We start from the raw sequence: 13,017 nt of genomic DNA, 5'->3' as shown, positions 1-13,017 counted from the left end.
TCTCAGCCAAGAAAGAACTTGATATGGGAGAATATCCTGAAGTACGAAAAATCTGAAATGCTCCAAAATCCAAGACTTTGTTAGAGTCATTTCAAATATTCAAAAAGTTTGAGGTTCTAGATTGTCAGATAAGAGATACTCAGTTTGAAATAGTCTTGAAAATAGTCCCAGTCTAAAAATACAAGGAATCAGAAGCACTTCTCCTCCAAGCACTTCTGATGAGGGTGGGGTCGCCCGCACTGAACCGCGGTGTCTTTGAAGCTCATGTGACAGAACGTTTTTGTTTCCCTACAGTTTGCGCTTAGCTTTATTAAATGAGGCAAAGGAAGTGAGAGCAGCCGGCCTGCGAGCGCTGCGCTATCTCATCCAGGATTCCAGTATTCTGCAGAAGGTGCTGAAGCTGAAAGTGGACTATCTCATAGCTAGGTAATGTGCCCAGAGGCCAGCGCCTGGGTTCCTTATACCTGTAAAGTGTTGGGTTGAGTTCAGTATCCAGCCAAACCTGCACAGAGCTGTGGTGTGAAGCTTGATAACTTCCAAAGGCACAGGATCCAAGTAAGACCAAGACTGAGGGTATTTTTTAGCATAATAGGAACTCTTTATGCTTTTCAAGCAACTGTAAAGTAGTTTTCTCCTTAGAGACTAGTTTTCTGTCCTTGCATTTTACATTATATGTTAATTAGTATGTATAATCAACATACATAAGTATACAGTATTGCTTTCTCATAATCTGTAAGGTTCTTCCACGTTGATCATATCTTCTTGTTTTTTAAATTTATTTTTGCTATGAAATAATTTGGTTTTATGTTCATCAACATCTCTGTTTTGATCTGCTGTTTGAATATTAATTTGCTACTATTAATTTTTCTTTTTTAAAAGATAATTTATTAACTATATGAGTGTTTTGCCTGCATATGTGCATACGCACCATGTACTTGCCTGGTGCCTGAAGAGGTCAGAAAAATGCACCAGACCTTCTGGACCTAGAGTTACTGATGGCTGTGAGCCACCATGTGGGAACTGGGGGTCCGCTACAGGATAGCAACAGCTCTTAACCATGGGGCCATCTACAGCCCTATCTGCTGGTTATTTTCAGTGTGTGAATGTCAGTGTCTTCTGTCTGTTTCTTACTCTCAGTCAGTGCTCTTTCTTTCTGCCACTTTTGTAACCTATGAACTCCCCCCAACCCCCACCCATAACTGGAAGGGCTTTGTATGTTACAGCTTATGCTCCCATGGCACTCCATGTGCACTGTGTTGGATCATCTTAATCACCCATGTGTCTGGACCCTCATTGTATTTTTAACCTTTGCTAGTTTGTTGTTTGTTTGTTTAACCTCATAGTTCAAGGCTTACTCTTTACTTAATTTTATTCCAGTCTGTCCTGGCAGTAAGTCCCTCCTCTTTAATGTTTTGCTTCAGTTATTGCCTTGTAAATTATCTTTTTAAAAGTTTGCGTCTGCTTTATTTCCCCATCACTATTTTCACAGACATACCAACCAGTTATTTTTGAAGTTTTTATATGTAAATCATCTGCATTCTTTTTTCTGTTGTCTTTTTTTTTTTTTTTTTAATTTGGAGTTCTTGAGACTTTAGTTTGGGTATTTGCTTTAAATCATGGCTTACAACAACTGTGTGCAAACATTCATGTTTAAGATTGTCAGCACTGGATCATGGTATCGTTTTCCTTTAAAGAGAGTTTTTTTAATCGAGAGTCTTGCCTTACTGCACTAGTTTAGGTTTTGCTCATGTCCAAAGAAGTAGTGATTTGGAGTCTGAAGCTAGAGCTGCAGGCATTTAGCAGAGCCTCCTCCTTGGCCAGCTCCAGCCAGAGAATCTTTGTTAGTTAAGTATTTCCTGCATCTCTGCTCTGTTCTCGTGCTTCTCAGACTAGGCTTTTCCTGGGCCTATTGGAGCCTAATCCTGCCTCTGCACAGCACAGAACCTGTCCAGTACTGTGGTGGGAACACTGATACAGATGGTTAAGCTCATACTTCTGTCTGCCTTTGGGCACTTACCTGCCTGCACGTTAAGTCTGTCAGTCACCAGGGCTCTACCGCCCTACAGCTGGGGCTGACCACGTTCCCAGTGGAGACAGCCTGATGGAGCGGGAGACTCCTCAGCTTGTCTTTTCAGGGTTGCTCATTTTCCTTTGAGTAGCACTTGTCTGAGGGAAGGTTTTCAACCTTTATACTTGGTTTGGGCAGAGGATTGAGTATGATCCAAGCTTTCTGGTAATAGCTAAAAATGTAAATCTCAGCCACATGATTTTGTGTGTGCGTGTGAGTGTGCATGTGCGTGTGTGTGTTGCTAGACTCGAACCTCAAGCAAGCACTCTATCTAGCTCTTCCCCATTTTTTATTTCCATTTAGATAAACCAGAAATGCTTTGAATAGTATCTTATCTAACTATAAAATATTGGTTAAAATAGGAACTGCCTAACATAATTTTTAAGTAATTTTGTTGTCACATAAAACAAAATTTATTACATTTTATAAAGAAATGTTATCTAAGTGATACTTGATCAAATATTATTGAAGAGAATTCTGAATTTAAGTTATTTAGTAATATATATTATATTATATTATATTATATTATATTATATTATATTGTTTTGACCCAGGATTTCACTAATATGTATTCCTGGCCGGCTACAATAGGATCTTACATTGAGTAAGACAGGCATTATAGATACAGCTGTAATTAAACCTGTAATTAAAATCACAAACTAAGACAATGTGGAAATAGTTTCTTTACAGTTTATATACATTGCTGTGACTTACCAGGTTGGAGAAGTCTTTCCATGCATCTCTGATACTTAGCTTTGTTTGTATGTTGTGATTCTTTCTTTATAGGTATGTCACCTTTGACCCCTTGAGATTTTATCTCATATTTCTGGTAATATTTATCACTAGAGATACATGAAATATCTACTGTTACTGAGAAAGCACATACTACAGTTTACTACACTACACTGGTTATGAAGATAAATCTGATCTACTATTATGTAAGGTACTGTTACACAGGATTTCCCAATGACTAATGCATTGTTTGTTATTTAGGTGCATTGACATACAGCAGAGCAACGAGGTGGAGAGGACACAAGCCCTTCGCTTAGTCAGGAAGGTATGCTCTGTGTGTGAGGGCAGAAGGCAGGAGTGCCTTATGTAGTCACATTGCTGGAAAATAGTCTTCCTGAAATTTAAAGAATGAATTTTCATTAAACACTTTAATTTTGTTATGAAATTTTATGAAGTAGACCTGTTAAACATGTTAAGCATGAATATTTGTGTAATTAGTATATGTGATTGGGGATAGCTAGAACAGTATTCTTAGAAAATGGTCATGTCGGTACATGCAAATGTAGTTACAGCTTAGTCATTAGAGAATGGATTATTTGCCCCCAACTACCTTCACCTGTCTGTAATGTGTGAATCTTCCTAGCTAATGATATGAAATGGATGTCACAAACAGGAGCTCATTGCTTTCAAGGTGAATTTGGCCACAGCCCATGAGCACTTGTGACAATTTGGCTGACAGCTTTGCAGTATATAATGCTACAGTTTAAGCGGAGGATTTGATTAAAGGCAGTTCACAAAGCTTCTGAGATCCCTCTCCAGAATTCACTGTCTGTTGTAGTTGTGATAGGCTCATGACTAACTAGGAAAGGAAACAGGAAGTACAGTGGATTGGGACTCGTCCTAAGACAAGTACCATAGCTTTTCCTCAGAAAGAAGCTTGTTCATAAAACTAATGCAGTGTATGTTTGTGAAAATGTCCAATATTATTATTACTGATGTTTTAAAGCTGGGTCTTAGTAGGTGGCTTAGCTGGGTGAAATACACTACAAAGCCCAGGTTGGCCTCAAACTCTTGATCCTCTTGCCCCAGCCTCCCAAATGCTAGAATTGCAGGCACATATCACTAAATCCAGCTTAAAATTACTTACTGACTGAATTTATTAGCTGTTTCTCCTTTCCTTTTCACTATCTTTAAATCTGTTGCATGTTTTAGATATTGGACTGCAGAGTTAGTATACTGACTTGTTTTCTTCTTTTCCTCCCCCCCCCCCCCCCATTAATCTTAATGGTTTAGTAATGGTCTGTAAGTTCACCGTAGTAAAGAATAAGGAATCTTTAATTAAAGAAGATTGAAATTCTACTAAAGTGATGTTGGGAATAGGTTTGGAAACTTTTGTTTTAAGAATACTGTTAGCTTAGAACTGTGATTTGGCTTCTCATATTTATATTTTAAAATGACTTATATTGTTTGTTTGTTCATAAATTCTTCCTAATACTATGAGTACTCATGACAAGAAACAAGAATTTCTTCCTATAGAACAGTTTGGAGGTTGGAGATATATTTTCAACATAGATTGCATTAAAAATACTTTATATACTAAAAACAATAAACAGTAAGTCTAACATTTTTTTTAAAGTATATTTTCCAAGAGAGGAAAATTAGTGAGGAGAGTGCTCTTGTTTTACATTTTTGTAAATTTCTTAAGGGCCGGTCTTGATAAAAGACAGTTAGGCTGTTCTATTTGCTTCTACATCACTCTCTTTTACTGTCACATACAGAGGAACCTCTAGAGACCTTGACTGTATACTGAATAAATAAAAGCAAGCAGGGATAGAATAAGTGTTATAAAAACAATGTGTCTTTTTGTTACTAAGATAGTTAGTTCTTGTAGAACCTCTAAAGATATTTTAGGGATTCTTCATAATTGTTGACCTATATGTTGCTTTCAGAAGAAAAGATAGTATCTAATAGATTCAAACAATTGACTCCCACTCTTTGGATTATTTAGTAAATATTCTGGCCCCCCAACCCCCAGTTCTGTCTGTCTGCCTCTGTCTGTTGAGGGAGCGTGCGTGCATGCATGCGTGTGTGCTTGCGAGTGTAGGGGTGTGTGTGTGTGTAGATGTGTGTGTAGGTGTGTGTGTAGGTGTGTGTGTAGATATGTGTAGGTGTATGTAGGTGTGTGTGTGTAGATGTGTGTGTGTATGTGTGTGGGTGGTGGGGGTTGTTGAGAAAGAGTCTCACTCTCTAACCTAAGCTGGGCTTAAGCTGCTGACAATCCTCTAGCAACCTTGTACATGCTAGGATCATAGTGGTGAGCCATCATGCCTGAATTGTACACATTAAAATTTAATTTATAATATATTTTCATAAAACTATACTCTTAAAAATAATTTAATAGCAACATAACAGAGACAGTTTAATTCTATTGTCTCCTGAGATACAAATCATTAGTATGTTACTACTTCAAAAAGCAATAACCATATAATGTGCATATATATAAAATACATATTATATATTTATTTACTTGGTGACTATAAGCTAAGGGAAAACTATAAACTAAGATAAAACTATAGGCTAAGAGAAAAATATAATATTTTTATATATGTTAACATATATATAAATTAATATATATTATAGTAAATATATATTGTATATATTTACTTGATAGTAACTATGGCCTAAGAAAAAGAGCTACAGTGTTTGATTTCTCTTTCATTTAGCTAAAAGTGTTAAAACATTTGATAAATATTGTCCTTTATAGCCTTTTAACCCATTCTTTTTATCAGTACTTTTAGCATCAGAGATATATATGTCCATTCTCAGCAATACCTGGCCACTGAAACCAGTAACATGCAGGTGGATCTGGAGGCCAGAGGTCTGTGTCTGGTGTTTTCTTTAGTTGCATTCAATCTTGTCTCTTCAGGATCTGTCCTTGAACCTGGAGCTTATCTATCCAGCTAGACTGGCTTGCTGATGAATTCCAGAAAGCTGCCATTCTCTAAACCCAGAATTAGATTTATAGATGGTCAGTGTGATGTGATGTGATATATGATGTGATGTGATATGATGTGATGTGATATGATGTATGATGTGATATGATGTATGATGTGATATATGATGTGATGTGATATATGATGTGATGTGATATATGATGTGATGTGATATGATGTGATGTGATATGATGTATGATGTGATATGATGTATGATGTGATATATGATGTGATGTGATATATGATGTGATGTGATATATGATGTGATGTGATATGATGTGATGTGATATGATGTATGATGTGATATGATGTATGATGTGATATATGATGTGATGTGATATATGATGTGATGTGATATATGATGTGATGTGATATGATGTGATGTGATATGATGTGATGTGATATGATGTATGATGTGATATGATGTATGATGTGATATATGATGTGATGTGATATATGATGTGATGTGATATATGATGTGATGTGATATGATGTGATGTGATATGATGTATGATGTGATATGATGTATGATGTGATATATGATGTGATGTGATATATGATGTGATGTGATATATGATGTGATGTGATATGATGTGATGTGATATGATGTATGATGTGATATGATGTATGATGTGATATATGATGTGATGTGATATATGATGTGATGTGATATATGATGTGATGTGATATGATGTGATGTGATATGATGTATGATGTGATATGATGTATGATGTGATATATGATGTGATGTGATATATGATGTGATGTGATATGTGATGTATGATGTGATGTGATATATGATGTGATGTGATAATATGATGTCATGTGATATGATGCCATATACCAGGGCACCTATATAACATGGTTGCTGGGGATCCAAACTCAGGGCCTCATACTTGCACAGCAGGCTTTTTACTGACTGAACGATCTTTTCAGTTCCCCCAAAGTTAAGTAGTTTTTTTTTTTTTATAAATTCATTTTGCACATGCACGTACGTGTGTGTGTGTTGTGCCTTGCCATACAGTTAGGGGACAGCTTACAAGAGTGAGTTTTCTGCATTCGGTATGTGCGTCCCAAGGTATGAACTTAGGTATTCAGGCTCAGCTACAGCCACCTTTACCCACTAAGCTATCTCACCACTTCATTAATTCTTTTTATTCAAATATTTGTTTTATCAATCCTTTGATGATTCTTAAAATAATTACTCATGCTTTTTATATGCTTTCAAAATGTTTGAAAACCTAGCTTCTGTAGTCTAAGAGCAATTAAGAAACACTTAAATCATGTTCCCTTCTGTTTTACCCGTTTCATATTGTTTCTGGCTTTTTTTTTTTTTTTTTTTCAGTGTCTTTGATCTCTTCTTTCCTCCTTCCTCAATCTCTACATTTTGCCACTGGTTAACTGTTCCTACTCTTTCCTTTTTCTCATTTAAATTCCACCAGGGTTCAGTCAATAAAGTATATGCTGTATAAGCATGAGGACCAGACTTCATTAAGAGGCTGGATATAGTGGCTTGCATGTGTAATCCTCGTTGTGGGGAGAGGGTAAGGGTGACAGACAGGCAGATCCCTGGAGCTCTTGACTAGCCATTTTAGCTGTGTCACTAAGCTCCAGGTTCAGGGAGAGACCCTGTCCCAAACATAAAATGGAGAGTAATTGAGGAAAACATCCAACATTGGCCTCTGGTTTCCACACATACATGCCACTCCACACACACATTACAATAGATTTTATTTCTTATACTAATTTATACATTATATTCATATGGAATTTTTGTTCATAAAATAAATAAAAGTGCTGTTTTCCGTGTACCTGTAAGAATTTCATTTCGTGGAATCGCTTGCCTTTGATACATATACCACACCACTAGATAGTGGGAAAGCCAGAGTGAGAACCCAGTGAACACATTCCCAGAGCCATGTTGGCTAATGGGTGTTAAGTACAACCTGACTGCCTTGGTTCTGCCAACCATTTCTGTCCATGCTTTCATCTTATGGCATCATCCATGTAGGCAGAGAACCACCATGGCCTCAGTTATTGCTTGCTTCTCTTTCGTTTCCTCCTCTTTCTCTCCTCGATTCCCTTTCTAGTCACAGCATAGACTGCAGCTGCCTGTCTCAGAGCACTGTTGTCTAACTGCTTTGTGCCAGTTGTGCAGATTTACTGCCTAGTCTTGAACTTGCGTTTTTTTTTTTTTTTCCTTTTTCCTTTTTCCTTTTTTCTTTCTTTTCTTTTCTTTTCTTTTCTTTTTTTTTTTTTTTTTTTTTTTTTTTGAGACAGGGTTTCTCTGTGTAGCCCTGGCTGTCCTGGAACTCACTCTGCAGACCAGGCTGGCCTCGAACTCAGAAATCCGCCTTCCTCTGCCTCCCAAAGTGCTGGGATTAAAGGTGTGCGCCACCACTTGAACTTGGTTTTGTATGTTTGTTCCTGCCAGAAAAGATGATTGTAACAGTGGCTACAGAGCATGAAGCATGTCATGACTTCTCCTTGATTGAGTGTTCATAGGTAAAAGAGCAGAGCGTCCTTTGATCTCATTGACTTAACACTTTCTCTGATGCATCTATCTCTGTGAAAAATATCAATTATGATTTTATTTATAAAAATTTAATTTTATGTATTTGGGCTATAGTATAATCTATTGAATAAAAAAGTACATGTTTAGTAGACATAAGGTTGTATAGTAGAATTTCTACTGTACTTGAAATTGTTGGAAATCTTGGGAAATTAGTTTGTGTTCTCAGGAAGAGTAGCTGCATTCCTAACTGATTCATCTTCCAGCCCTTTGGTGGAAGTTTTCTATGGTCACAAGAACTATGACTGGCATACTAATGCACTAGTAAAAATTAACATATAAACCAGGAGGGGCTAGGTTCCTCCTCCCCAGGAAGACCACTTTCTTATATCCTGCTCTGTTTGTCCTCCTTTCTTTGGTTAGTGGAAAGAATTGATGAGAAACCCTTCTTAGAGTCTCGTGATTGAAAATAAATTGCTTTTATGACTGTGAAGTGGTATTCTTTAATTTCAGTTGAACCATGGTTATTACTTACTGCTACTTAAATGACATAAACATAAACCACCTGTGTTATAGCCAGGCTGACCAGCACAGAGTGTTCCTTTGGTCCTCATAGACCTTACCTGGCTGTCTTTGTTTAGTCATCTTGGATCCTGTATCAGAATACAAGTTTTAACTCTTCAGCAGGTTCCTAACGCCAGTAATATTCAAGAGAAGTTTCTTTTCTTCCTATCAAAATAAAACCACCTCCTCTTTTCCTGCTCTAGGGTGTTATTTTGAAATGGTTGTCTACCACATAGTCTTAAACAGTAGTCCACCACCTGCTTTATTTTGTTCCTGCTTTCTAAATCAAATGTAGACGCTCGTCACCTGTTTTCAGAACTGCAGTTAGTTATTGCCAATTTGACCTTTGACATGAGGTTCGCCCAGTTTTATCACAGTTTCTATATGGTCTATCTCACAGTTTTTCACATCAAGAGATTCTCAATTAGTCTTCCTTCTGGCACAGCAACAAGTCCTGATAGCTGAGGAGGAGCGGAGGTAAGCATCAGGAACATGAGATAAAGCAGCACTGTTGTGCGGTCACCGTGCTCATGTCACTGAGCAGCATTGTGGACACTGAGGAGCTGTGTGAGCTGCCATTCCCATTCTGGAGGGACATAAAATCTTGGAGATAGGAAGTCTTGTTTAGCAGTCAGTTTAGTTTTAAATTATTAGAAAAAAACCTGCTAGTTATAATAATAGCGTTTTGTACAAAGCTGAATGTTAAAATTGGTGCCTCAGTCTTACAAGAATTTTATGTCCTTAACCCTCTCTCTGAATAAAATGGATTTTAAAATGTACTAAACCTAAATTACTTATTTTCTGATTCTTCTCTGTTACAGATGATTACTGTGAATGCTTCCTTGTTTCCTAGTTCTGTGGCCAACTCCTTAATTGCAGTTGGAAATGATGGACTTCAGGAACGAGACAGAATGGTCCGGGCATGCATTGCCATTATCTGTGAACTAGGTCAGAATTCTCTTCAAGTAACGAAGAAATATTTAATAAAGTACATGTAATATTCCCTAATGGATTTAAAAGAGAAATGCTTTGTCTATTGCTACAAAAATATGAAAATTTACATTTGTTATAGAATATTAGATATGTCATTTATCAAATAATTCAGAAATTATATTGTCTATATTTTCAAATTTATTCATTATGGAACTTGATTGTCTGTAATTCAGTAATAATAATATATACTAAGCTCTAGCCTTCTGACACTGATGATACTATATCTTGGTATAGTCTAGACTGCACAAAGTGAATCCTAATAATCCTGTTTTATTAGGGATCAGAGATTAGAGTGAAAACCGAGTAAAGACCTGGGTTCATGCTTCTGTGGCACTAAGAGGAGAGAGCAAATTCTCAATTCTCAACTAATCAAGTGGGGATCTCAATAACTAGAGTTTATTATATGGCACCAAACAAATGAGTGTCGCAGAGCAGACAAGCAAAATAAGTGTAAAGTAAAATAGTAAATAGTCTCCAAATACCCACATGGCTAATCACTACATTTTAAAAGTTTAACCTCGTTTATTATCAATGGAACATAATTTTAAGTAAAAAGAAAATAATGGGGTTGTTTGTTTGTTCGTGTGTTTATTTGGTTTGGTAGTGCCAAAAGTAGAAATTGTGGAGATCATATTTCATCTTAGGATAATAAATTAATAAAGTATAAGCTAAAGAAAATAAGAGCCATTCTACCATTAAAGACTGAACGTAATGTCCATAATCTGTCCTGATATAGAAAAAGATCAGAAATATGATTATAACAATTATGAAAATTATAAAAAATGTTACAATATGCCAATGTATGGGTTGCCTAGAAAACTATTGATTGATCCGTATCATAAAGTGAAGCAAAATGTTAAATGGGTTAGGAACCAGAAAGACAGGAAATACCAAATCTCATGGTAAGCAGAGTGAAAACGTTGTGAAATTAAAGATTATTATCAGCATGAAAGACAGATTGCTCAGTTTTCATTTATAGTAGGTAGAAGGAAAAAACATTGAAATACATATTTGAACTTTGGAAAACTCGAAATTGAGAAATTCCTTAATCAGGAAGAAAAAATGTAATAGGAGTTCTTCTAACTAGAAGACTTTTTAAAAATATTCTTGAAAACTCACTGAAATAAATGGGGTTTAAAAATAAATGCTAATATCCAATTGCACCAAAGTAGAAATCCATGCTAGATCAGAAGCCAGAGAGATTGCAAATACTGAGGAAATGATGGCTCTAAAAGGCTCACCAACCTATGAACCAACACTCTACCTGTGTAGATAAGCTTTAGGACCGGACTTCAGGAAGAGAGAAGGAAGCAAGTCACTCTATCCAGAAACACATTTAGAAAATTAGAAAAATTAGAAAAATCTGAACAGCTGTACTTGTAATAAAGTAATATAATGGAGTAGTTCTAAAGTGCTACTGAAAACACAGACGGGACTAATCTTCAAAGTAACTATGCACAACAGAAGAAACCATGAGAATACTTATGAGAAAAAGTAACAGAAGAGAAAGAATCTCGTCAGGTCAATAGCATTAACCTTTTTGTATGGGTAGCATGGTGTTGTGTGCACACACATGTAAAAGGCCAGAAGTTGAAACTGTGTCTTCCTCAGTCACTCTGTAGCTTATGTTTTGGGACAACAGCCTCAGTAAACATTGTTTACATTGGTGAAGTACTAAATGAAGTTCTGGAATTAGAAAGCAGCTAGTTGTCACTATAAACATACACATGGAACAGGATCCAGTGAGATGACTCACAGTTACTACTGTGGGATTGTGAAAATTCAAATCTGATATATTTCAGCGTTAGTAATCAATAGAAGACATAAGCACAGAAGAAATGGTAGGAAATACAGATGACTGTGCGTGTGTGTGTGTGTGTGTGTGTGTGTGTGTGTCAGTGTGTCGGGGTAATTTTTAGTGAGTTGAATTGAGTTTCAAGAAGATCCAAGTAAGCCAGTGTACAGAAGTTCCCACAGCGTCTGCACAGAGGGAATGGTGGGAACCCAGAGATCACTGCTCTGTATTGTCAGATCTGTGTGCCTTGATGCTGTGCAGCTACCTCATTTCAGAACACAGCAGAGAATCCAGTTCTGAAATCATCCAGGAGAATAAACATGACCAAAGAAACCAGGGAAACATTTTTGGAAATAAAAATACATCACTCATTTTTTAAGAGAAAACCTTTTTAAAAAGTTGTGTATTCTACTTTGAAAACATGTTGGCAGATCATTACGTATAAAAATGAAAGGTGGGCATAGTAACACATAGCTGTTAGCCCTTGGGAGACAGAGCCAGTCAGAGACCAACTGTTAAAGGCAGCTTGCAAATATAGCAACCCTGTCTCTAAAGAAGAAAGAAAAAAGTAAAGTATAAAAATCAATTTGAGAAATATGCTGGAGTAATTAATAAAATACTCACGAGGGAAAATTGAGATTAGTTCAGTAATGTCATTTATCTCAATAAAACTCAACTTCATGACAGAGTGAAATAAATGGAACTTAAGTCATTAAGATGTATATGTGTCAGATAAGATTAAGATGTATGGTGATAGACAGCTGTGATCCCAGCACTCTGGACAGACGGAATGGTGCTGAGAGGCCTGCCTGCACTCAGTGCTGACTTCTAGGCCTATTTTCCAAACAGAAATCTCACAGCCAAAAAGTAGACTACATGCAGGGACAGTCCTGGTTTTTAAAGGAAGATAAAGAGAGAAGTTTTTCATCTTAAAATTACAAACTCTGTGTGTGTGTGTGTGTGTGTGTGTGTGTGTGTGTGTGTGTGTGTGTGTGTGTGTGCGCGTGCGCGCGTGCTCGCGTGTTTTGCTTGCATGCATGTGTGTATTTTTATGAAAGTAAGTGATACACACTGTTTAAATCAAAATTAAAAACAAGTTCTATAAAGTATTTGAAAAAAGACTATGGGACTAATTTCTCCACAGTAAAATGAACTCCAAAATTGAAGAAAAATACTCAGTAAACTAAGCCCAAAGAATATGACAAAATATGGTCAAAGCCATTTTAAAAATCAGGCTTGGGGAATGATATTAAATGATTTTAAATTAAATAAAGATATTAAATCAGTAGAAACCTGATACCTTTTACTTGTAAATGTAGTTAGAAAGTTCTCAAATCCAAAGGAAACTAAGACTTAAGTA

At 36.4% G+C, this 13,017-nt stretch overlaps 1 protein-coding gene across 4 annotated transcripts in view; it reads left to right on the top strand.

Annotated features, from left to right (window-relative positions):
- Positions 1 to 13,017, top strand: part of Rictor (RPTOR independent companion of MTOR complex 2) — an 89,759-nt gene that overhangs the window by 35,115 nt on the left and 41,627 nt on the right. For 3 of the 4 annotated variants that reach the window (XM_076916147.1, XM_076916146.1, XM_034523404.2), the window contains exons 5-7: positions 295 to 426; positions 3,062 to 3,125; positions 9,691 to 9,817. In XM_076916147.1, the coding sequence (XP_076772262.1) occupies positions 295 to 426; positions 3,062 to 3,125; positions 9,691 to 9,817 (323 nt within the window). Of the gene's footprint in view, positions 1 to 294; positions 427 to 3,061; positions 3,126 to 9,690; positions 9,818 to 13,017 lie in introns of those variants that run through there. The other variant, XM_076916149.1, reaches the window with a different exon arrangement.

Source organism: Arvicanthis niloticus, chromosome 19 (assembly GCF_011762505.2).
Source record: "Arvicanthis niloticus isolate mArvNil1 chromosome 19, mArvNil1.pat.X, whole genome shotgun sequence".
In the NCBI taxonomy this organism is placed as follows: Eukaryota; Metazoa; Chordata; class Mammalia; order Rodentia; family Muridae; genus Arvicanthis; species Arvicanthis niloticus.
This window is presented reverse-complemented; position numbering and strand designations above follow the sequence as displayed.